This window comes from Phoenix dactylifera, chromosome 1, assembly GCF_051530095.1.
Source record: "Phoenix dactylifera cultivar Ajwa chromosome 1, Ajwa_hap1_PhDact_Kaust_v1.1, whole genome shotgun sequence".
Classification (NCBI taxonomy): domain Eukaryota; kingdom Viridiplantae; phylum Streptophyta; class Magnoliopsida; order Arecales; family Arecaceae; genus Phoenix; species Phoenix dactylifera.
Window position 1 is genome coordinate 68,864,256 of NC_143190.1, and position 26,067 is coordinate 68,890,322.

Here is a 26,067-nt window from a genome sequence, read left to right on the forward strand (position 1 = left end):
GGAGCAACCTTTAAATTCTTCAGGATCACAGTAGCCAGTACAGTAGAGCTGGAAATTTCCTGGAGTCATGAGAGCGTCCACACAGTACAAGTATTGTATCTGAGAAAGTTGGCAAAGGTAACCTAGTTTTTCTCAAAAAGAAACAAAAAAGGATAGCCCAGTTGCTGCCTGCTAACCAGTGGAGCGCATTTAAAAGAGGCTATAAGGATGAGAACAAGAAAAGGTAAGACAAAAAGGTTGGAAACATGGAGAAAACATAGTACGGGCATTTGATGGCTGTTTATGCAACCTATTGGCTAATTAATTTAGACTAAGGAAAAATAACTTTCAGCCCCGTAGCCTGCATGTTCCCACAAATCGAGGGGTGCGATACAAAACCAAACTATGGGTGGGCATCAAAAACAGTGGGTTTTTGACCAAAAAAAAAAAAAAAAACAGTGGGTTGGCTCGTGTATTCTTGATTGATTAAATGACACAAAATCCAACTAACCCTTCTTGCTATATGGGCAGGGCAAGTGACAGAAAGGTAACAGTGTCCTAAAAATCAGCTGCGTATCAAACAAAGTGCTCATGAAGCCAGGATTTGTTCCCTTCTCGTTTCCCTACCTGGTAATTCAGATGACATAACCATCTCACGCTTTTGAAAGAAAAAAAAAAAAGGACACTGGTATGGTTCGGGATGATTTAGATGCTAGCTTTCTTTTTGAAGAGGTCGAGACGTCAAAAAAGTCACGATCACACGAAGTTATTAAAGTCCTTACGTGAGGTTCGTTTTCAGCGAATATGAGATGAAATAGCTTATGAGAGCAACAAGTTCGCCAAAAATGGCCTCATGCATGCAGGGACACAGGTGATTGTGTCCACCTTTTTGGCATTTCAATTGCTCTTGCTTAGCGAGTAGGCAATTTGACATGAGAGAAAAGCGGACAGCGGATCACCCCATTAATTTACACGTTAGGGTAGTGTTTCAGATATCAAAATTTATCCATCTTGGTGGGTCTATTTTATAATTTCTATAAAGCTAATGTACTCGTATCGTCAAGTTACACTTGCTCTAGTGCATTACCTTGCAAGAGTATCTTATTTTGTGCTTTAATGAAGTGGATACTGGATTATGGGATGCTTCTTACCATCCATGGACACACTTTCATGTAAAAAAAATTAACGATGGATGTGTAATCATAGAGAACAAATGGCCTTTAAACTTTATGAGATGTACTTCTCGGTCCATATTATAGTGTCCATCATTCCAAAAGGCGGCATTTATGTTTGCTGGTAGAGTTGGGCATTGGGCCGGGCCGCCCATGGCCCGGCACGGCCCGCTTGCTACAGTAACGGGCTGTGTTAGGCATGGTTCATAAAAGAGGGTCGGGCTGGGTTAAGGATTTCTGGCCCGCGGGCCGAGCCTGGCATGGCCTATAAGGGCCTGGGCTGGCACGATTCGTGGGCCAAGCACGGCACGGCCTGCGGGCCAGCCCGGAACGGGCCATAAGGGCCTGAACTGGGCCCGGCACGGCCCACAAGGGCCTGGACCGGGCCAGGCATGGCTCGTCCCCCTTAAAATAAATGGAAATAAAATTTAAATCAAAATGGTACATGAAGGGAAGTTTGGTCTGACCTCCAGAATACAATAAGAAAAGAGAAAAAATAGAGATGACTCACTTTAACAATTAAAAAAATAAAAATGTACAATTATAAAAAATTAAGAAATAAAAATAAATGATCAAAATCTTACTAATCATCAGTATTCACTATTCAGTAGTGTTTCTATCATCATCATCAGAGGATGTTGTATCATGTCCACCTTTATTTTGAAGTTTCGCCTTAGCATCTAACCAATCTTTGAAGCAGAGAAGCATCTCAACCGTTTCGTCAGTTATCCTACTTCTCTTTTCGTCAAGAACACGCCGACCTGCACTAAAAGCGGATTCCGATGCTACTGTGGACATCGGCACAGCTAAAATATCGCGTGCAATGGCAGACATAACAGAATATTGATTTTTAACACTCTTCCACCAAGATAATACATCTAGACTCTCTATTTGATTTTCATTATATGCAGACTGAAGATCATTTCGTAAATAAAATTCTAGTTCACTACTTAAAGATGAAGAAGATGAAGATGAACTTGAAGCATGTGTGTGTTTTCTCTGTGCAATGAATGAAAAAATGGATGATGAACGAGAACTACTAGAAGAAGAAATAGAGCTGTGTACGGAGAATTTAAATCCACGAATTTTTTCATCACATATAGCATAAATATCATAAAGAAGTTGTGTTACCTCAATTTTAGCAGGTTCAGGATCTTAAAACATATTTTCACAATATGCATCAAGTAAAATTAGTATGTCATTCAATTTAACTCTTGGATCAAATACAGCAGCTAAGTTATGCATAGGACATATCTTGTCCCAATACTCATTCCATTTAGATTCCATTTGTTCAATAATAGGCATTAAAACATCATCATATCTATGTTCTGCAAATTTTTGACTAATCATATATGCTTGTTGTAAAAATGAATATGAAGTTGGATAATAAATACCAGAAAGAACATTAGTAGCATTATAAAAACTAACCAAAAAATTTTTCAAAATTTTTCCTTTATTCCAATCAATTTCAGTCAATGTAAAGCATAATCCACGATCATTAATATATGCACTTAATAAGTTTTTATATGGGTATGCATCATGTATCATGCTATATGTTGAGTTCCAACGAGTAATTACATCAAGTTTAAATTTTTTAAAACGTTTACCATGATTTATACATAGTTCCTTAAATTCTTGAAGTCTTGATCTTGAAGCATGAATAAAAGAAACTGCATTTCTAATTTTTGAAATGACATCTTAAATCATGCCTATGCCAGCTTGAACAGAAAGATTTAAGATATGACATGCACATCTAAATGCAATAAATTTTCATTTAACATGGGATGCAATGAGTTCTTTAATAATGTAACAGCAGAATTATTATTAGATGCATTATCAAAAGTAATAGACATAATTTTATCATTAAAATTATATGAACATGCAGTTTGATAAATGGCATTTGAAATTTGTTGCCCAGAATGTGGAAAATCAAAAGCACGAAAAGCAAGAATACGTTTATTTAATTGCCAATCATTATCATATAATGAGCAGTAATAGCAATAAAACAATTACTACCTACAGATGCTGACCAAATATCAGAAGTTAATGAAACTTTTACATTTAAAGTAGAGAGTGTTTCAATTAAACTTTGTCTCATTGCTAAAAAGTTAGTCATAGCTACTCTTCTAAATGTACGCCTACTAGTTCTTTTGTAAGTAGGTTGTAGGTTTAATTGAACATATTCTTCAAAATTAAAAGATTCAAATAAACTAAAAGGTAATTCATCCTTAACTATCCATTTTACAAGTGATTTTATTTGATTTTCATGATTATATGCAAAATTACCTACAAGTGATCCCCCTTGTTTATTAAGAGTACTTTGAAGACGAGAATCATACATCCTATGACTCTCTTGATATCTTTTTAAATAGCCTGTTCCCCCACTACTACTACAACTATAAAGTTTGGCATATTTTTTACATTTTGCTTTGCAGACTCCATCAACCATAATTCTATCAAATTCATTCCATACAGCACTAGTCCTCTTACGAGAAGAGGTTTGATCTTCACTCGGTTCGCTGGTTCTAGAGGAACTAGGAACATGGGGTTGGGGATTACTTTCTTCTCCCTCAGAAATAGGAGGAATGCCAAAATGACTTTCATCATAAGATGACATATCTAAATTGATGAATGCAAAAAATAAAAACTAACCATAAGAAGGAATTGAGTAGAGGACCAGAGGTAGAGCCGAGATTTGTGAGCTTCCTCTTGTGCTCTCAACAAGGAGTAACCTTCTCTTTCTCTTGTACTTCTAACTTCTTAACAAGAACCTCCTCTTATGTAGCACTTGAACACTTACTAAATGCAAACTAAAAATTAAATTGCTAAAAGCCTAGAGCACTTGCTAAATATTGCTAGAAGAGAGAAATAGTAGTAGTAGAGAAGGAGAGAAGAGTTGGTTTGGTATGGTGAGAATGAGGGAGGAAAGGGGTATTTATAGGACTCCAAATTTTTTTCCCAAAATACCCCTCAAATTAGTCGTTTTATGGCTGTTGGGAGGGGCAAAATGGGTAAAAAGCCACAAATAGCCGTTATGGGGCAAAAAAATAGCCCATAACGGATGGGCCGTGCCAAGAGCTTCGTTTATAGCTAGAAAGAAGTTATGCGAGGATATTTTTCTGGCTGGTGGCGTGAAACAAAGTAAAAAGACTTTTTCCTCTCTATTTTTCCTTTCTTTAAAAAAATATCAGCCCCACTTAACCAAGAGCAGCACTATTTAGGTTTTCTCCCGTCTTTCTTTTACCGTGCTCGCCTGCCGAGAGTGCTACAAGAATAGGAAGAAGAAAAAGATCATTTGAAGATAAATAGACAGAGTTTCTCTATTTATGTCTTCCTTTAGGAGGCCTGGTAGGTAATGGGCTATTGAACAGGTTAGCCCTTGATACAATTCACCTGGAACCTCCCCTCAACCTTGATGGAACTAGGATTTCAGAACAAATCTCTGGCAACTCTGGACTCTGGACTTGTTTCCTACTTGTACGGCAACTCAACACAAATATGCTATGAGGCCCTTCCTATGCTTTTTAAACTCTAGAACCAAAAAAAAAAAGAAAAAAAGATTGTAACATTATCCAAAAGGGCAGGTGATCTGTGTTATTTTCAACTGAGGGATGGGAATGCGGTCCCTCAGGGTGGACCAGCAACAGATGCAGCCATCGGTACCAGGTAGAAAAACAGAAGATTTAGTGGATTTAGTGGCCGCCCTGAAGGGGCTCGTCAGAATCTTTTTTTTTTTTTTTTCCTGACGTCAGAGCTTGCCCTCGTCGCTACGTCACCGTAAGTTCGACTCCTGAGGTCATCTTGTCATAGTATGATATATCCCGGGAATGTCTAGTTTCAGCGAGGCAAGAGGATTTCTACGTGAACTAGAAGGTAACTAGGGTGGAAAGAACTTTGGCACTCAGGGCGGCGAAAACAACTTGTTAAGTGGGGAAAAGCATCTCTTTGATGTTGTCCAAAGAGGCATTTCCAGGTTCATCTCCCATGGCTTCTTTAGCTGTAAATGACTTGAAAAAATTGCAACATAAGATGCACAAAAGCATGAATCAGCATCATTTTCAAATAAACAAACGTCTGCCCATCCACACTCGGAGGACCCGATCTTGGACCATTATTAGCGACACGGCGATTTAGCTGCTTACAAAATTCAGCATCTTTCCCCTAAAACGAATGGTTTACATATGATTTTGGTCATGCCATGATAAAAGATATACGATCCTGTTGACTTGCAACAGTCAACAGTCAGAATAGATTTACAGCCAAATCACAGGATGAACAGCTGCGTCCCTAATTGATCTTGGAAGTTTGAACCGAACAGGGAAAATTCAGAACATGTAGACCACACTGTCATGAATCCGGGACCTCTGATTCTGTGCCACGCACTCAGAGATCCACATCAGGTTCCTTATCTCCTGCTCCCTCAGTCTCATGTATGCGAAGAACACAGCAAAGTGAAACTGCATCGTGATGAAAAAATGGTTAAAACATGTATGTCCCTGCTAGAGCTAGAGTAGCTAAGAAGAACGGCTTAAATTCTAGAAACATATATAAGCCATGGGAATATTTTGTAAGAATAGCACAGGCAGAATTCCAGAAATCCTGAGAATTTAGTAGTGTTTGCATACTGGAGGACAATAATCCCGCTGGCCTGCATGCAAGCCATTAAAACAGACTGATAAAGTCCTCAAAAGGGGACATGAAGGATGAATCCTCGAAATGATCAGAGGAACTGCGCTAACAGGTCTACAAATTACTTAACCAAGTTAATAGCAATAGGTTCCAAAGATGCTACCCGGTGGGGCCTAATAGCATCTATAACATTATTCTACTCCTCAGAGCTGGGAGCAGGTGTAGGTGCAGGAAGCGGATATTTAAATATCCTTTCAGTATGTGCTGGGTGCAGGTTTAAGATTCTGAGAAGATTACAAAGCAGGTGTGGTAGTCTGCTGCGATATTGTAATAAGAGACTATAATATACTTGCCCTACAAACTGAAATCAATGCATGCACGTCCCCTGAATCTGAAGGTAAACTCTTCAAACCCCTTCAGAACAAAATAGCGGCAGCCAAAAAAATATCTGAACAAATATGGTAAATAGAAACCAAACTGAATCTAAAGCATGCCAATGTTTGTTCTGAAGGCAGCTTCATTTCAACCCTTTAGGATAATGCAAATATTTTAGAAACTTGCAAATTGTAAGTGGAAATGACAGGAATATGACATGGCACAGTTATGCACCCATAATAATGGCCTTAATAATGTAACCATATATATGCACAAATGGCAATATAAAACGCCCAAAACAATTATTGTGAAAAAGAATAGTGATCAACTCTACGCAAGAAATTTTCCCTCTGTAGAAAAGGATAGTCAAGCAGGATAAATTTACTGAGTCAAATATAAGCAATAAGGCCCTGTTTGGCAAAGCTTTCGGTTGGCCAGAAAGCACTTTCTGACATTCCAAAAGTACCTTTGAATAGAATAGGGGTGTTTGATAAAAAAATCGAAAAGCTGTTTTAGCTTTGCCAGAAAACTGAAAACGTAGAGAAACTCCAAAATGGAGTTTCTTCGAATAAGTACTTTTAGCATGCGTCGGAAAGCCGTTTTAGATTTATAATTTTTTTAAGACCAAAATACCCATGATAGAATCATATAATTACAGGAAGTGTCCCTTTATATCATAATGCACAAAGAAAGAAATCTGCAAGAGGGCCAACAAACAAGAAACCCTAATCGGCCTTGGCTCTCCCTTGCCACGTGATCAAGGTATCATTTCTTTTCTCCAGTTAATTATCCATCGTTTTGAATAAGGAAAGCATTGAAAAGAAAGGAATCGTAAAATCTTACTTTTGCAAGTATGATTGTGTGCCTTTGTATTTTCTTCTAAAAATTAGTTCCTAAAAATATTATATTGATAAAATATTAATATATAATGATAATAATTATAATATTTTTTATCAAAATATTGTATTATACTATAAATATAATATTATATTACATTATATCATAATACATTGATATGTCATGTTATATAATATCAAATTATATTATATTATTATGCTATAGTATACAATATTATATTAACTACATTAGAATAATATTATATTACATTACAATAATATTATACTATATCATATTTATGGATTAATACATATTATATTTTATTATGCTCTGTTGTATAATACTATGCAATGTCCTTTGTGGTTATTTTGTCATACCAAATATACTTTCACGTTTGTTTGCTAAACACATATTAAAGTTTCACAACACTTTAGAAATATAGTTACCAAATAACAAATAGCTTTTTATAAAAGCTCTATATCAAAAAGCTATACTTCCGAAAGCTCTACTGCCAACAGCTCTGCCAAACAGGGCCTAAGGATAATGGATATAGCTACTATGGTGGTTGGATATGACTAAAACTAAGATCAATCAATAAGAGAAAGCGGAAATATATCAAAGTGATGTGTTTCAGGAGAACAGCACAGCATTGTCACTATAATTCCATAGAAGTACTAAAAAGAGAGCTAAAAACAACAAAACGAAACTTCGTGCACAATCTAGAGACTTGCCAATTATAGAAGCAAAAGGTACATGAATAAGTCTATTAGAGCATATCTGACCTATGCAATGACCCAAGCAATTCCAAGAGTTTCAACATATGAGGACACAAAGCTATAAATGTAAAGTCTGAAGAATGTACCTGCTGTTCAAAAGCTAGGCAAAGCCTTTTAACTTCCTCTTCATAAAATGCCTTGTCCAGCATCTGGCTTTCACCATAAGACATTTTGGCAAAAATTGACTGATACGGAGGATATTTCTCCATAACAGCACGAACCTGTAAAAGTTGTTGACATGAAAAGGGACATGGTAACATTCATCAATATCATCCTTTTATAGACCTCGCAGAACAAAAAAAATAATCCAAATTATTGTATGGAGGTCAACAAAGCACAGTGAAGAATTAAATATAGAAAATAGAGCAGACAAGGTCATCATTTTGGCTGAAACATGGTGATCAAACATTGATATCTTGTCGGTCAAAAGTGAAAAGCACAAAAATAAAAGCATATGCAAGGATACTTATATCTACTCTCAAGTCCCTCTATTATGGAACACCGATCTGAGAAGTCTTTAGTTGAAATTGGTTGGGGCATGCAAAAAACAAACTATGAGACCGAAACATACAGGAAAATTGAAGGGACAAAAGGATGATAAAAGAAAAAAGTGGAGTGTTGGCCAATCCCATTGCTCTAGCTGCTCCTCATGACAGCAGAGCAGCCAAAGGAAGCCAAATCTTGATGTATGCCCATCACACATCATGTGGCCACATCAACCTCTCCTGTGGAATACCACACCACCCTATCACTTAAAGGGGGAAGCGCTCGGCATAGGGCATATTTCTTTTACTCAAGAAAAGTAGCGGCATACATACAGAACAAGATACATACAAACATCCAATTGTCAACATGAAAAATGAAAACTTTCTGCTTGTTTCTTGGCTTCAAAGCAACATGAAACTGCTGAGATTTCCAATTCGGCGATGTACATATACCACTGAAGATGCACACTTAAAGAGAATGCCAATTGCATTGTCACTACTCACTATTATTCAGCTTGGACTAATTTGTAATGCAAAATACACTGCAAAGTATACAGTTATGGAAGATGCATAAAAAAATTTTAAAGTACCAACCAATAGTAGCAACATTCTAGAGATAGACGAAGTCATCAAGAACACTACATAGGTAAATGGATGAGCAATTTCTTTGGATTATTCAAGATACTATGTACAACTACACATAAAATTGATATTACCACCTTACAAATTCTCAATGGAAATCTGTCCCAGAATCTTACCTGGTCAATGTCCTCACAGACTGCAAGTTCTTCATGACCATAGGGATACCTACAAAGCACGAAGTTGTTACCTATCAAGCAAATGTTGCTAAGAATCATTTAGACCTAGCCCAGTGATAAAAGGTTCTGTAGATACTCACAACAAACCAAAATTAGAATAAAGCCTCCGCCGATCATCTCTAGTCAACTCAGTTCCAATACTGTACAGCAAAAAATAAATAAATAAATTAGCAATATCAATAGTATGATGCAATTATGAGATGCTTTTTAACCAGATTCAGAGTAATGCGAGCAAACATTTAGAAGAAGCCATGCAGAAAATTACTGACTGTCAAGTAGGTAACATATGAGGAAAGAATATATATTAATAACACTGCATGCCCAAAGACGTACAGAAGCTCCTTCAAATAGATGCACTATATTGCTGGACCCACCTGTTTATGGTGATATTGACAGCTCTTCTATCAGCTTCAAAAGCAAGGAGATCAGACATTATCTCAGCAGTTGCCCCACCTAGTTTCTATTTTATAACATCATCAGAAGAAAATGAAATTGACATGTGTAAAAGCTCGAGAGAAATAGACTACTAAATAGATGATTGATTATTCTTTACCTGGCAGAATTTATAAAAATCCTCGAGGTAAGCTTTGTAAAGCGTGTTCCTCATAATTTCAATATTCATGTCATCCAAGTCCTACAAGAAATTGCAAATCAGATATGACTATAATATTGAAGTTGGCAAAATAAGGAAACTAACAAAAATTGTGCCTTCCAAATTATGTTAAATCAATTTTTTGATTTTACAAAAACTCATGTTGAGTATCTCATGCATAACTTAGAATTTGGCCACCAAATTAATACCTCAGATGTGATGCATTCTGAGAAGTATGGAGCCAATGGTGTATCAACAAGAACTAATCTGTATAGCTCACGCATGTTTTGAGCAACAGCGAGGGTTGCAATGCTGCAGACGAAAAGCAAGACGTGAGACCTGAGATACCCTCATAGATGGTTGAACCAACAAAAGCAAGACTTAGCAGTACTGCAAATAAATACCTGTCAAACATACCCAAAGGATGGCATTTTTCTAATAACTCCTGAACATCTCTCTCATGCAAGGTCCCAGTGACAATAAGAACAACATTGTCTATCATGTGACCATACCTATAAGCAACAATAGATGAATAAGTTTTCCATTGCAACCCAAAAAAATCTGTCTTGCAACCTGAATTTTAGATAAAAAATCACATTGAAGAATCTGCCGAAAAGATGGATACGATAATACATACGTTATGTACTCCAAAAAAGTTGACAATGGCTCCGTCGCTTGGCATAACATATGTTTGTACTCGTCAACCAGTTTCAGAGTGGACTTCTCGACAATTGTAGTTGTATGTAACGGAGAAGGCTCTACAATTAGCAAAAAGGATTCGTCTCAAATAATCAAGTTACAATACCAAAAGAAAACAAGAATGTGTAATTTGCATATAAGAAATCGACATAGAAATACTAAGAAGCGCAAATTTTTCTCATGCAATTGGCTCATTGTAAGCATACTTGGGGCTTTTGGTCTCAGTATTCCACATACGACCATCAATCTTGTGGATCACAATGAAATCTAGACCTGCTTATTCTTCTTCAACCGTAATATTTACAATATAAACATGAGATCATGCTTTCAAGAAATCTTTCCTCGATCCATTACTGTTTTAAATTTTTAATAATCAAATAGATCACCGCAAAACAAGGAGGCAGAATGAAGAGAGAGATCTTGCGAGGAAAATGGAAGCCAATCTCAATCGGATGGGATAAGGAGATGCAGCTCACCATTCTGGAGGTAGGGGCCGTACTCGGTGGCGGAAAGGTGCATCTTGATGTCGTCCAGGGTTTCGCACTGGCAGAGATTGTTGTAGTCGGCGACGGTGAGCAGGCCAGACCTATGGCCCCGGACGATCGCCTCCAGGTACCCGCCATGGATGTTGAATGTTAGGGCTTCGAATCCGTACATCTTCGATTCGACTACCAAGATCCGCGACGAGATCGAAAGGAATTTGAGAGATCCAGAGAGAGAAAGAAGAAGGGAGGGAAGATCGGAAGAGCGGAAACCCTAGAAATCAAGAAGAGCGACCAAGAACATTGGGACAAGAAGGGATTCGGTCGGACCGAAATACGTGGTAAGGAACCGTCAATATCTTAGCTGGAGTGAAACATTGGGCTGGGCCAATATTTAAGCCGGTTGGGCAAAATTATTTCATGGGCTTTGCTTTACTTGCTTTACAAACATTGGCCCAAAATACATAGTGGTCAGAGATTGGACCAGCAGTTGTGGGCCCGCTAGCCCAGATCGACCCAAATGAGGTGTAGCGGATTTTGCATAAAACATCCATTAAGTATTGATTTTACAAGGAAAAAAAAGTTTTGTTTTTTCTGTTTTAAAGATATATCTAGGGATCTTTTCATGATTTTTTTTCTTGAATTTAAGTATGAGACAAGCAGTATTCTAAACAAATATATATTGGATATTCAAAAAATATGCGTTATTTTTTCTTGCTAGACCTCCATATAGAAAAGATCTAGGTCTAGGTCATGCTTGCTACAGAGGAAAGCATAAAATTTAATGTCCTAGTAGCCTACAAAATTTCTAGAGTTTGTTATTAATAATTATGATTCGATCAGGAAGAAGAAAATAATTTTTGAACTCGTTTAACTCTTAGCAATAGCAGTAAGATTGATAAAAGTAGAATCCAACTCCTCTTTTCTTTTATTGATCCCCCATAAGCTAAAATATATAGACCCTATTATATTTGTAAGGTCCGTCCTTACACAATCTATGTAAAATTTCTTTCCAGTTCAAATAAGATGCATCTTTTCCAAAACATACATAATTAGTGAAATAAACATTAAAAAGCCAAAATTATATATGAGATAGACCTTGACTTCTACATCAACATTGTTTTCAGTTGCTCTAACTAGTTCTTTTTAGATTAAGAAATATGTTTGGTCAAATCTTTCTTGAAAATGAGAGTTTTAGTTTGATCAATCTGTTTGAAGACCTGAACAATGAAATTCGGCTTTGGCATGTCGTAGAATTCAAAAAACTAATCAATTTTTTTTTAAAAAAATAAAGATTATATCAATTAAATATCATATGGCCAAGTTATAGCATGAGATTCAACTTTCCAATGTAATGGATCTCACTTCTATATCCCATCTAATCCTTTCTGTGGTGCCCAAAATTGTCCACATTGTGATCCTCCTGGATCAAATTATGATGCAAGCCAAGGATCATTTACCTATTATGTTTTCAACAAAGCTCAAAATCATGAACGTCGGTGTTCTTCTGTCGAGATCCTATGAAAATTAGAGGTGACTGAAAATTCTCAGCACAAAGGGGAGCTGCAAGGTTTTCTAGTTATTCCTTTAACTTTAGTTTTAAGTTTCCAAATCTAAAGTTTTCTCTTGTCGTTCTATTTTCCAGCTCACAGGATTAACACACGGGATTAACATGATTCATGTATCTGGATTAACACACAGGATTAATGGCTATCCGAACTCACGGGATTAACACACAAGACCCTCAATTCACATTCCCATCCTACATCTTTCACCAAATAGGCCACCTGAGCAGGGTCAGACAGGAGATTCAAGGGATTCTGCAGATACCTGAGTAGGAGGAGACATTGACCTACCTGGGAGTTCCCATCACAGGCCACAGACTACGGGTGGCAGAGTACTCTAGTCTGGTGCAGCGGGTACAGAGCAGGTTGGAGGGATGGAGAGCGGCCTCCCTGTCTATGATAGGGAGATTGACATTGATTAGATCGGTGTTGGGATCCATGCCAGTATACCTCATGGCCAATACTGTGGTTCCGAAGACGACCTTGCTGAGGATTGAGCGACTGTTTCGGTGCTTCTTGTAGGGGTCACACGGCAGAGGCCGCGGGGTGCATTTGGTGGCTTGGGAGCAGGTCTGCCGGCCTACCAGTGAGGGTAGTCTCGGGGTGCAGTCCCTACTAGAGCGGTGCGAGGTTTTCATCGCTCGGCATGCAGCTTGGTTCCTGTTAGAGCCACACGGGCTGTAGAGTCAGATGATGACAGCCAGATACGGTCGAGAGGGCTCAAAGGGGGCATGGAGTGGGCATTGAGTCTCCTTCATGTGGCGCGAGATTGGGAGGTACTTGCCGACGATGTCGGCAAACACTAGGTAGCTGATAGGCAATGGGCGGAGTATTGATGTGACTGCGGATCCATAGGTGGATACCGTTCCACTCAGGTGCTGGCCGACCATGGTCAACACTGAGGTAGTGGAGGGGTTGCGGGTTTTCGATCTTCTTGCCCCGGAAGAGTCAGCATGGGATGATGCCTGATGAGAGTATAAAAGTGCGATCTACACGCTGCTTAAATTAGTATTACTAGTAACATATAACGATAAAATCACTAAGTTAATATTATATTTTTGTTTGGCACAGGTTAGTATAAATTAAAGTTTAAATGCACATTTGGTAGGGATTAGAGAGATGCATCATGGCCCAATTTGAAATTCGGGCTGCGACAATAAATATGCTATCCAAATTTCATGGGTTTGAAAGTGAACAACCCTACATTCATCTAAATAAATTCATGACAATTTGTAAAACTTTCAAAAATCAAAATTTAGATGAAGAAAGTGTAAAATTGAGATTATTCCCAATGACCTTAGAGGATTGAGCCGCGGCATGGCTATATTCTCTGGCCCCAAATTCCATCACAATATGGGAATAACTATCTAAGAAGTTCATGGCAAAATTTTATCCCATGATTAAAACAGAAAAAATTAAGGATGCCATAAGAACTTTCAGAGGAAAATCTGAAGAGCAATTTTTCCAAACTTGGGAACGATTCTATGACTTGTTAGTCAAATGCCCACACCATGGGCTTGATAAGGCTGATCTGGTCCACTTCTTTTATAAAGGACTACTTCCAGCACATAGAAACATGATCGAGTCCATGCACAAGGGTAGGTTCATGAACCAAACCCCGGATCAAGCCTATGAATTTCTTGTTGACTTAGCCGAGAACGCCCAAAATTGGAGTAGCTATGGTGAGGAAGTAAATAGAGATGAGTTCGGATCTAGAAAACCAGATAATTATGAAATAAAAGCAGACCTAGATCTCAAAAATATCATGTCCAATCTGGTGACTGGAGTGAACAACTTAAGTAAAAAGTTTGATGCTTTCACTATTTCCACTAGTTCGAGTTCATACAAAGAGTCAAATCCCATCATGAAAGTGGAACACGAGCCACATAGTTTGTGTATCTTGTGTAACAGTCCTGAGCATCTAGTGGAGTGCTGCCCTAATCTGTCCACCGTAAAGGCCGAGCAAGCAAATGCTCTAAATTCATATAGTGCTTTTAAGAAGTCCACTCCTAACTCGTTTAGCCCAGTTTACCACCCTGATAATAGGTTCCACCCAAATTTCTCATACAAGCAAAATGAACCTATTCAGCATCAAGGTGGTCTACCAGGTTTTCAGAACAACTTCCCCAGGATAGGTCCATCACAAATGAACCAACCTTTGGTTCCATCTGTACTTTCTTATAATGCCCCTATCCCACAGCAACTTTCACCATTAGAAACCATGATGGCTAATATGATGAAAAAACAACAAGATTTTATCAAACAACAACAACAGACCAATACAGGCTAAGCCCAGACTAACCAATTCCATACGCAAGTAATTGCAAAACTTGATGTTAGTCTGAGCCAAATAGCAAACTCTCTAGGGGAAGGAAGAAAGGTGAACTACCTAGTCAACCAGTGCCTAACCTTAGTAGACAACAAAATCAAGGTCAGAGAGGTCAGTATCAAATCGATTCTAATGAAAATCTGACCTATGAAGTCCAGACAATTACCACTTTAAAGTCTGGCAAGCAAGTGGACAATAAAGTCCAACTTTCTGAATACTTAAAAGAAAATAAGAATGAATCCAATAAGAACCCTATTCAAAAGAGGGGTCAAGAACAGGACAAAAAGGAAGAACCCATAGAAACATACAAACCTAAGGTTTCCTTTTCCAGTAGACTTCAGGACTCCAAGAAACAATCTAACTTTGATGAAATAATGGAAGTCTTTAAAACTGTTCAAATAACTATACATTTTCTCGATGCCATACGACAAATTCTCTCCTATACAAAATTCTTGAAAGGCCTCACCACGGTCAAAAGAAAAACCAGTATTCCTAGGCAAGCTATTATGGCTACACAAGCCTCATCTCTCATTTAACAACATATTGCCCCGAAATTCAAAGACCCTGGTTGCCCCATCATTGAAATAAAAATAGGAGAGACGATCATCCAGAGAGCCCTATTAGATTTAGGAGCCAGTGTGAACTTACTTCCCTACTATGTGTACTAAAAGTTAGGTTTGGAGGAATTAAAGCCCACAAATATTATCCTTTCCTTAGCAGATAGGACGGTGAAGTATCTCAAGGGGATTGTAGAGGATGTAATAGTGAAGGTAAACGAGTTTTACTATCCTGTGGACTTCGTTATCCTTGAGACCGAACCTGTAATACATCCTGACAGTCACACACCTATAATACACACAGACAGCAAATGCTGTGATAAATTGTCGAAATGGCATGCTCAAGTTATCTTTTGGCAACATGAAAGTCGAGCTTAATGTCTTCAAAATAAGTAAACAACCACCAAACGATGAAGAAATCAATGAAGTTGACATGATTGAAAGTCTGGTTCATGAGACTTTCTTACAAACTTATAGTAAGGACTCTTTAGAGGCTTACCTTGCCCATTCCGAGGAAGGGGTCGAGCATGCGCTCCCTAATTCTGTTTTTCTTATGAGCATAGATCATCATCGGCTGACTGTTCTTCCTCGGACTTTTCCAAAACCATTCTTAGATAATGGTTGAAAAAAAATGAATTTACATTTTGTCTGGCTGAAGACATAAAAAAATTACTAATAATAATAATATTATAAAAAAATAATAATAATAATAATAATAATAATAATAATAATAATAATAATTACTAACATGCAGGTTTAGGGATTTTTGTCCCAATTATTAATTTACCTACCCATATCCGGTAACTTCTCCTCTGTTCTATTACTGCTTTAAATTTTCTTTAACATTGAGGACAATGTTAGATTTAGGTATGGGGGTGAGAATATTTTTGATTTTTTTGCCTAGAAAGATTTAAAAAAAAGGGGGAATTTCAAATTTTTAACTCAAAATCTAATCTTTTTGGCTAGGAATTGCTTTGACAATAGCTTTGAGTTAAGAAATATGATAGCAGTTCTAGCTTGAGTTTTCATCCCATCTATCTTCTGCTAACATGATAGAAAATGATTTAGCACCTACACATAAACACATGAATAGTGGGGTATGTAAACTTGTAACTAATATGAATACTTTTAATCTTCTAGATAATTTAAAGTTAGATGTGTGATGAACACCCTAAATAAATAAATAAATAAATAAATAAATATAAAATAAAATAAAATAAAAAAAGGGGTTTATCTTAAGTCTTCTCACTGAGTAACTGGGCCTCTTGCCTGGCAAGCAGCGAGAGTTCAGGTAAAAAGGTGAAGATGACTTAGATTAAACTCTGAATGACTAATTCGGTCTTGGAGCCTAGTTGACTTGAGTTATTAAGTCTGTTAGGATGTCTTTACACCTAGTGCCCTGAGCCATCTAGATCGGGAGTCATTGGCTTAACACTCGCTACACGGGTCAGCTAGAAAGCTGATTAAAAGTTATTTATTGCACAAGTCATTCTTCTTAGCATTCAGTCGGATTAAAAGTTAAATTTTGGGTATTCATTACCATTTAACTCTAGAAAGTCTTGAAAATTAGAGTGATCACGTTGGAAGTAAGTGAAAGCCACTCATTTATATAATACTATCTTGCACCTCACTCCATTCTTGACTTGTTAGCAGATAGATGGGGTGTAATGGAACTTGAGTTAGAGTCTGCTTAAATATAATAGCAATAAGTCTTTATTGTCCTTGCAATTCTAGGTTCATACAATAATACTTGTTCAAATTTTGAGTTAAACATTGGAAATCTCTGACTGATGAAGTTTGTGGGTAACTTCACTGCAAACCCTCACGAGACAACACTTGTCCACTAGGGTAACCTAGGGGTTTAAAGGCTTGTTGCGCGTGCTAAGTGCAGTCGTGATGCTCTACGAAAGTGGGTATGTATCTCAGTTTTATGTACTTAGCTTCAATAAAAAGTTATGGGTTAAACTACATCTTTTGTGTCCTCATTTTATCGTTTGCTCGTTAATTGCTGGAGACTAGCAATAAGCTAGTTGGGGGGTGTGATGAGAGCATAAAAGTGCGATCTACACGCTGCTTAAATTAGTATTACTGCTAACATATAACGATAAAATCACTAAGTTAATATTATATTTTTGTTTGGCACAGGTTAGTATAAATTAAAGTTTAAATGCGCATTTGGTAGGGATTAGAGAGATGCATCATGGCCTCAAACCGCGCGGGCCTAATCCTGCCATGATCGGATCGAGCACATTCGCACTCAAACATCCGAGCCCGCATGCGATCTCCCAGTGATCCTCGCGTTCCCTCCTCTCCGGATTTGCACCCGCACTCTCCCGGAATAGAGATTCCCACTCTCACTTCATCACAAAGAAAAAGAACTTTTTAACCACCAATTCCATGAAGAATAGCTGAAGATACTATTCATTCCTGAAGTTACTATTGATGCTGAAATCACGGTTCATATGAACAGTGTTACGAAAAATATACTCTATTCACTGTTCTTCTTCTTCTTCCCGCAGTGCATCACGGCCGTCCATCTTCCATGGATCACCTCCCAGATCAGCTCCTGCGCCCGTCCGCCTCTTTCGCGTCAAAGTAGGCTCCAGCCTCATCCCGAGCGATTCCATTCCAACATCATCCCGTAGCACAAGAAGGAAGTCCATGTTCCCTCTTTCTTGTGATCCAGCCTCCTCCAGTGATCCTGCGATGCATCGTCAAGGAACCGGAGCCATCCTCTTCCGGATTCGAGATCCCCAGCATCCAAGCTTCCAGAGCGAATCCACGTCCTCCTCCCAGCCTCCCGCTTCCATTCCGACGTCCATAAAGCTTCTGGTGATTCCGTCCGTCCGCGTCTCTTCCGGATTCGAGATTCCCAAATCCCGGATGAACCCACCTCCGCCTCTTCTCCCGTCCGCATTCACCAGCGTCTGCAATCAAGGACCCACTCTAGTGCATGATCCAAGCCATCCTCCACGCCGGATTCACGTCTTCTTCCAAGCAATCCCGCGGCCAGTGTTCGTCCTTTCCTGTCTACCTAAAAATACGCTAGACAGATCGTTGTTAGAACCGACGAACAAAGTTTAAATTTAATTCTACTCTTACCTGTTCTACTCGAAGAATAGTGGTTGTAAGAGGTCGATCCACAGGGAGGCGATTGGAGTTGCTTAAAAATAAAAACATTCACTTGGATTCGAAATCGATTTTTTTGAATAACGAAAGAAAAAACCTTACGTTGGAGATGTTGAATGATTCCCTGGACTACCAGAGAATGTTTTCTAATTGAAATTAACTACAAGACAGGTAGTCAGATTCAAAGAGCATTCATGTATTAAAGTTTTGACATAAATTAAAATGGATGAAAACAGTGTTAGGAAAATTGCAGACTGAAATATAGATTGCATGAAAGAGGATTTAATGGATTGCAGAACAGAAATTAAAATTGCAGAATAAATATAACTTTCTACCCGAATGAACTCTCAAAAATTAAAACTCAAAACAAAACCTAAAATGAAACTAAAAATAAGAACAATATGCTTTCAAACTCAAAATATACTTCTCAAAAAAAAACTTTCAACTAAAGTACAACTAAAACAAAAAAATACATTGCTCTCATGAATTAAAAAGAACTAAACTCAAACTAAACTAATAGAATACTCCTCCCTTCCTTCTTTTTTTTTTCTTTTTTTTTTTTTCTTTTCTTTCCCGAAAACAGAGCAAGCTCTGTTTTCTTTCTTCTTTCCCCCAACCGAACCCTCTTCTCTCTTGGCCTCCACCCCCAATCGAGCACTTCCTCCTTCTCTGGTTCTTGGCCTCAACCCCCAACCGAGCACTCCCCCAATCCCTCTTTCTCCTTCTCTTCTTATAGCCGCGGACGGACGCCTGATGCGGAAGGGAGATGGCAGACGCGGTGAGGACGCGGGGAGGAGTCGATCACGGATGAGATCCGGGCGCTGGGAGCAGGCTGGATCGCTGATCACGGGCGGAAGCTTCGTGGACGGCTGCTGGGAGGAGCTGGATGCGGTGAGATAGACGGCTGCGAGGCGGAGGAGGAGCGATCTTGGAATGATCCGTGGAGGAGATTGAAAGCGGAAGAGGAAAGATGCTGGGAGCTGAAACGGAAGGTGGGAACGCGGTGCGGGATCGCCGGAGATTGGATCACGGCTGGGGCTTCCTTCTTCGGGTGCTGGGATTTCGGGATGATGGGATTCCGGGCGTTGCTGGCACGGTGGCTGGCACGCGGAAGGACTTCCTTCTTTGGTTGCTGGGAAGGAGCGGAAGGTGTGGCTGGCTGGCGGGCTGAGGCGTTGAAGAACGGGACCACGGGAAGGACATGGATCCGTGGGTGCAGAGGTGTGTCACGGATGCGGTGGATCTTGAACGCGGAAGGAGGGAGGAGCCGGGAGCTTTGTGATGCGTGCGGACGGCTGGGAGGATATGGGAGACATCAAGTTCCATCCAATTAGTCATATAGTATGATATGAAATTTTGGGTCATCTATTCTGGCTGGAGGTCAAGTGCAATTCTTTCAAGTCATGGGTCACCCAGCACCTTATGGCAAATTTAGATTTGCCCAAAATTATTTTCAAAAAGCACAAAAGAAATGGACCCGATTCGGACCCAAACCCGACTCGGACCTGTCCCGATCTTCAACCGGGTCAGATCTGGGAAGGGATCCTTTTTTAGTCAAATTTATACTTAATGTGCATTTTATCTCTAATTTATGAAAATCTGTGCCAAACCCAAATATAATATTAATCCAGTGAATTTATCATTATCGGTTAGCAATAATACTAATTTAGGTGACATGTAGGTCGCACTTTTGTGCTCTCATCAGCCAGCTCCATCGATCAAGCCGATCCCGTGCATTCCGCCCCAACGATCACGCAGGCGTTCTTCCTCCTCTCCACACGAAATCAGATCCATCGCTGGCTGATCTCTGGTGGGGATCTATAAGAGGAGGAGAAAGAGGGAGAGAAAGGGGCTCTCGGCTGGTTCAAAAGAGAGGAAGGAGCTCTCAGCTGGGCAAGGGGGAGGAGAAACCAAGAACAGGGGATGCCCTGTTCTTGGAAAGAAAAAAATAAAAAAAAAGAAGAGAGAGTTCCACCGTGGGAGAGAAAGGGAGAGAAAATGTAATTTTCTTATTTTTATTTTATTTTTATTTGCAAAAGAGAAGAAGCATCAGGTTTTCAATCTCCATCTTTATTTTTGTAATCAGTTTTTTTTTTATAAAATCAATCAATGCTCTTTCATGCAATCCTTGTTCTAGGTTCAGTTTAATTTCTGCTTTTTTATGCAATCTTTTAATTTTTCTTTCATGCAATATATGAAATTTTCTTTCATGCAATCTATGTTCCAGGCTTCAATCTTCTTAAGCATTGTTTTCATCCATGCCAAAATTTTTCTTTGAATAGTTAAATATTTCATTAAATTTATAAATGCTCTTCGATTCTAAGTATCTATCTTTTCGTTATTTTCAAATAGAAAACATTCTCTGGTAGACTAGAGAATCATTCAACATCCCGACGTAATGTTTTTCTTTTGTTATTCAAAAATTGATTTTGAATCCGAGTGAACGTTTTGATTTTTATGCAACTCCAACCGCCTCCCTATGGATCGACCTCTTACAACCACTATTCTTCAAGTAGAAAAGGTAAGAGTATAATTAAATTAAACTTTGTTTGTCGGTTCTAACAACGATCTGTTTAAAGTATTTTTAGGTAAACAGGAATTGGACAACAATGCCAGACTACGACAGTTGTTCGGAGGACACCTAGCTGAGAGGATCTGGTCTCTTCCGGTACCAGGATGTGGGGGGCCAGATGTCAGGGTTTGGGGCACCTCTTGTCGGTCCAATATCAGACTGAGAGACCTTTCTCGTGTTATCTAGCAGGAGCATGAGCCGGGGCAGGACTGCACTTGGATCTGGAGGTTGGGGCTTCACCTAAGGGCGGCACTCTTCTTATGGAAGGTGGCGTGGGTGATCGGTTATTTTCAATTTTAAAAATAAACCACGCAATAGCACGTATCCTGTAGGATAGTGATTACGGGTGTCGGTCCACAGGGATTGGAGAATAAGTTATTTTTCTTTTAAAAACAAATCAAGAAGAAGGATTTGCTAACTTGATTTAACTAAATTAATCTATGAGTACGAATTGAAATTTTATCAAAGTAAATAGATCTAGGGTTTGGAATCCACCACATAGCATTGCATCAAGGATTGTGTTCTTAATTTTTATCTTTTGGAGAGGCATGCAATTTTGGCTACAAGCCTTTTAAAATAAAAGCATACATAGTGTTAGGAAGATCCATCTTCGGTGTAGCATGAAGTGTCTACCTAAGTATGCTAATCTAGGATGCAGCACACCTCATCTTCCTAGGCATGGATCATCTTAGACTACTTTAGCAAACATGAATAGTAAATGGCATGCTCAAAGTTTAAACATCATAAAAAGATATTTCATTGAAGATAATAATTTAAACAAGCTCCAAAATAATAAAGAAAATAAGAACTACAATGCCCTGATACATTGCTAGGGCTTCATCCAGCCCTAGATTAGATGTTTAGCCGAGCATGGCTTCCGGATGACCTCCCATCTTCAAATGAAATTGATCACCTTCCATTATTCCCAAAATATCACAACTATTCTCTTTCCCCCCCTCTCTCTTCTTTTTTTTTCTTTCTCTCGGCTTTCTTCTTCTTCTTCTTCACCGAAACAGAGTATCCTCTGTTTCTTTCCTCCACCAAGCTCTCCCTTCCATCGAACGCCCCCTCCCTCCTTTTATAGCCGTCCGGCGCACGCGGAGAGAGGGAAGAAGGAATCACGGCGGCTGATTCCGGGGCGTGGTGTCGGGATGCAGATCGCGGGAGAGGAGGAAGAGGGGCCGCGGGATCTGGTCGGTGATGGCGGAGGGAGGTGCTGACTGATGAAGTGGCGGGGGATCTGGTCGCTCCGGATGCGTCACGGGCGGAAGAATGGGCGACGATGCTGGGATTTCGATGCGGCTGGTTCGCTGATCTTGGAGGAGAAGACGCCGCACGCGGTGATGGCGAAGGGGCCGGATCTCGGCTGCGGGCTGCGTCACAGGCGGAAGACGAGGCGGAGATGCTGGTCACGGGATCGTCGCCGCGGACGGTGGGCGGGCGTGGGAGGTTGCTGGATTACCGGCTAGATGGGAAGAGGTCTCCTGTTGCAACGCTGGGAAGGAGAAGATAAACAGTGAATTCCCAATTTTTTTATTTTTTATTATTTATTTATTTAATTATTATGTATTATTTATTTTTTTCTCTAACACTGTTCACATGAACAGTGTTTTCACGAACACTGTTCATATGAACAGTGTTTTCGGCATTTTATTTTTTGTTTTTTTATTTTTTATTTTTATTTTAACACTGTTCATATGAACAGTGTTTTAACTGGACACTGTTCATATGAACAGTGAATAGTGAATATTTAGTTATTATTATTATTATTATGAATTTTATATGAAGGCAGGTAACGAGTTGGTTAGAAATTGGCTTTGGATTTGCGGTGGGTCATGATCGTTGAGTTGCTTGAACTTGTTCTCGAGCCCAATGTCTTTTAAATTTAATTCTTGCTAAGCTGCTTCAGATCGAACTCGACCAGACAAGACTAAAAACCGGACCGTGACCTAATAAAAAGGGTTAATCAAACCTTTGCCCCATACATAATTAATTATAACTTTCGATCGAATCAGGACCAAAACCCATTTAATTATACCCTTAGCTTGATTACAATCCCATCAGGTTACTAAACCGGGTCAACACAATCTCCTCCTTATATGTTTTCATGAAAGATTATAACCAGGAGAGAGACAAGTTTAGAGTCTGTTTTGAGAAAAGAATTATTTACCTCTTACCATATTTTAAATTCATTTCAATGTTTATTTAATTTTATGGTAAAATATATATTTATCAGTTTAAAAATATTGATAAGTGCTATGGAAAGATAACTAAATTATAGATTATTAAGCACTTATCACACCCCCAAACCTATGTTTTGCTAGTCCTCGAGCAAAATAAAATTAGAAAAGAAAAACTCTAACTCACTTTCGCAGGCATCGCGATTGCATTTACCATATGCAACAAGGCTTTAAACCCCTAGGTTACCCTAGTGGACGAGTTATAGTCTCGTGAGGATTTTCAGTGAAGATACCCACAAACTTCAGTAAATCATTTTTTTTTATTTTATTTTAGATCGATTGATCTATGAAGTGAAAATCGAATTCCAAATGCATACTAGTAAAGAATTTCAAAAACTCTCTCTTTTTTTTAATTAAAATTTAATTTAAGATACATAAATGACGAAAATTTCAAAGCACACACGGTTTTATTTACTAAACAGCCCAAATTCTAGGTTAGTATGCAATCTAAGTTAAAGTCATTAAGTTTCCTTTTAGGGAGTTGTAAGACTTATTTATACTAGAGTGCTCGGTGAAATCTGGACCGTACCCAAGCTAAGAGTTCGGATCTCCAAAATATTGCTAATACCAGTAGTTTCCAAGGATTGGTCGAAGGAACCTACTCACTGATTCAAAATCATCTTATCTGTAGGATTTCGAGAGTTGTGGATGTTTACTTTAGTACCTCACGGGCTTTATCTGTAATATTCCAGTTTACTCGAATTTTTACAACGACGGCTTTCACACTATTGTCTTTTCGGTCAATACAGCATTTTTTTTCCTTTTTTTTTTTCTTTTTCTTTTAAGAAAGATATATAAATTGTGCACTTTTACTCTTGTGGTGATTTCTCCGTGTAACGAGCAATCAGTCGACAACTCTCACACCAGTTGGCATAAGGTGTCGGGCATCAAGACTCCCCTACGGACTTATGCTCGGAGTCCTCATCACAAGCCCACTTGACCTTTGACAATAGGTAGCCCTTTTCGATGTTCCTGACTAAATCTATTTTTATTGATTTTTTTTTCTTTATATTGGATTAGATAAGTATGATTCATCAGGGTCCAAGGTTGCTACTATATTATTAACATAATGTCGAGCCTAGACCTTAGAAGGGTCGGCCAGTGTGTAGTGAAATTCCAAAGTATTAATTAGCTTACAACTCCCTAAGAGAGACTTAATAAAAAGAACTTAAATTTGCATTACTTCCCACTAGTCATTGGGCTTTTAGATTTTATATACCTTGTGTGTTTATCATTCTCGCATAAATGTATATAAATTAGGTTTTTTTTTAACAAAACTTTTTTTTTTTAATAATTTTTTTTATTATGAAAATAAACACATTTTTTTTAAAAAAAATATTTTTAATTTTTTTTTAAAAGATGATTTTTTTTATTATTTTTTTTTAACTTTTTTTTTTTGGATGAAAATCAAGATGAATACCCCCAAACCTAAACCTAACATTGTCCTCAATGTTAAGAAATAATCTAAGAGAATTGGGTTGCCTCCCAACAAGCGCTAAGTTTATTGTCTTCAGCCAGACACAGTGGGTCCTTAATTATTTTGATAAACAGGGTTCGTTAAATTAAGAGATTCGATCAATTGCCCGTCGGCAACACAGTCTACATAAGGTTTTAACCTTTGACCATTGACTTTTAAAACATGTCCACCATTGAGGTGTTGGATCTCTACTGCACCATAAGGAAAAACTTTTTTCACAACGAATGGTCCATCCCACCTAGAGCGAAGTTTACCCGGGAAGAGTCGCAACTTTGAATTGAACAGCCAAACCTTTTGACCAGGTTTGAAGGACTTACGGTTAATATTTTTATCATGAAAAGCCTTAGTCCTTGCTTTATAAATTTTAGGATTTTCATAAGCCTCATTGCGCAATTCTTCAAGTTCACTTAGTTGGAGTTTTCGGTGAGGACCAGCTACTGCCATATCTAAGTTAAACTTTTTGATAGCCCAGAAAGCTCTATGTTCAAGTTCTACCGGTAAGTGACAAGCTTTTCCAAAAACTAATCGGTATGGAGACATGCCAATAGGAGTTTTGTAGGTAGTACGATAGGCCCAGAGTGCATCATTTATCCTTTAAGACCAATCTTTCCTATCGGGACGTACCGTTTTCTCTAAGATGTGTTTTAACTCCCTATTGGACACCTCGACTTGTCCACTCGTTTGGGGATGATATGGGGTAGCAACTTTGTGGGTGATGTTATATTTGCGAGCCAAAGCCTCGAAAGACCGGTTGCAAAAATGAGATCCCCCATCACTAATGATGGCTCGGGGTGTGCCAAAACGACAAAAGATGTTTTCATGTAAAAATTTAATCACAACCTTGTGGTCATTAGTTTTAGTGGCGACAGCTTCTACCCATTTTGAAACATAATCAACCCCTACAAGAATATATTCGAAACCAAAGGATGGTGGGAAAGAGCCCATAAAGTCAATTCCCCAGACATCAAATATTTCTACAATTAAAATAGGATTGAGAGGCATCATATCTCTACGGGAGATGGTACCCATCCGTTGGCACCGTTCACAAGTTTGGCAAAAGTTATGGGCATCTTTGAAAAGAGTGGGCCAATAAAATCCACTCTGTAAAACTTTTGCTGCAGTTTTTCTACCCCCAAAATGTCCCCCACAAGCTTGTGAATGGCAGAATGAAAGAATACTTTGAAATTCACATTCAGGGACACATCGACGGATGACTTGATCGGGACAATACTTGAATAAATCAGGATCATCCCAATAATAGAACTTTACTTGTGAAAAGAATCGGTTCTTATCTTGAGTTGACCAATCATCAGGAATTCGTCCTATGGCAAGGTAATTCACTATGTTTGCAAAC

The 26,067-nt window shown here is 38.6% G+C and overlaps 1 protein-coding gene across 1 annotated transcript; it reads right to left on the minus strand.

Annotated features, from left to right (window-relative positions):
- Nucleotides 1-5,181: 5,181 nt before the first annotated feature.
- LOC103696005 (V-type proton ATPase subunit d2) lies at nucleotides 5,182-11,212 on the minus strand. Its single transcript, XM_008777484.6, has 10 exons — nucleotides 10,839-11,212; nucleotides 10,301-10,421; nucleotides 10,068-10,175; nucleotides 9,873-9,975; nucleotides 9,625-9,705; nucleotides 9,446-9,531; nucleotides 9,152-9,211; nucleotides 9,012-9,060; nucleotides 7,855-7,989; nucleotides 5,182-5,608 (listed from the first exon to the last, which is right to left on the minus strand). The coding sequence occupies exons 1-10, from the start codon at nucleotides 11,017-11,019 to the stop codon at nucleotides 5,477-5,479; spliced, it is 1,056 nt and encodes a 351-aa protein (XP_008775706.3). The 5' UTR covers nucleotides 11,020-11,212; the 3' UTR covers nucleotides 5,182-5,476.
- Nucleotides 11,213-26,067: the final 14,855 nt, after the last annotated feature.

Coding starts and splice junctions, on each gene's coding strand:
- LOC103696005 (XM_008777484.6), bottom strand. CDS start 11,019: ATGTACGGATTCGAAGCCCTAACATTCAACATCCATGGCGGGTACCTG. Junction 9,976..10,067: donor CCTTTGGGTATGTTTGACAG/GTATTTATTTGC, acceptor TTTCGTCTGCAG/CATTGCAACCCTCGCTGTTG. Junction 9,706..9,872: donor CAGAATGCATCACATCTGAG/GTATTAATTTGG, acceptor AATTTCTTGTAG/GACTTGGATGACATGAATAT.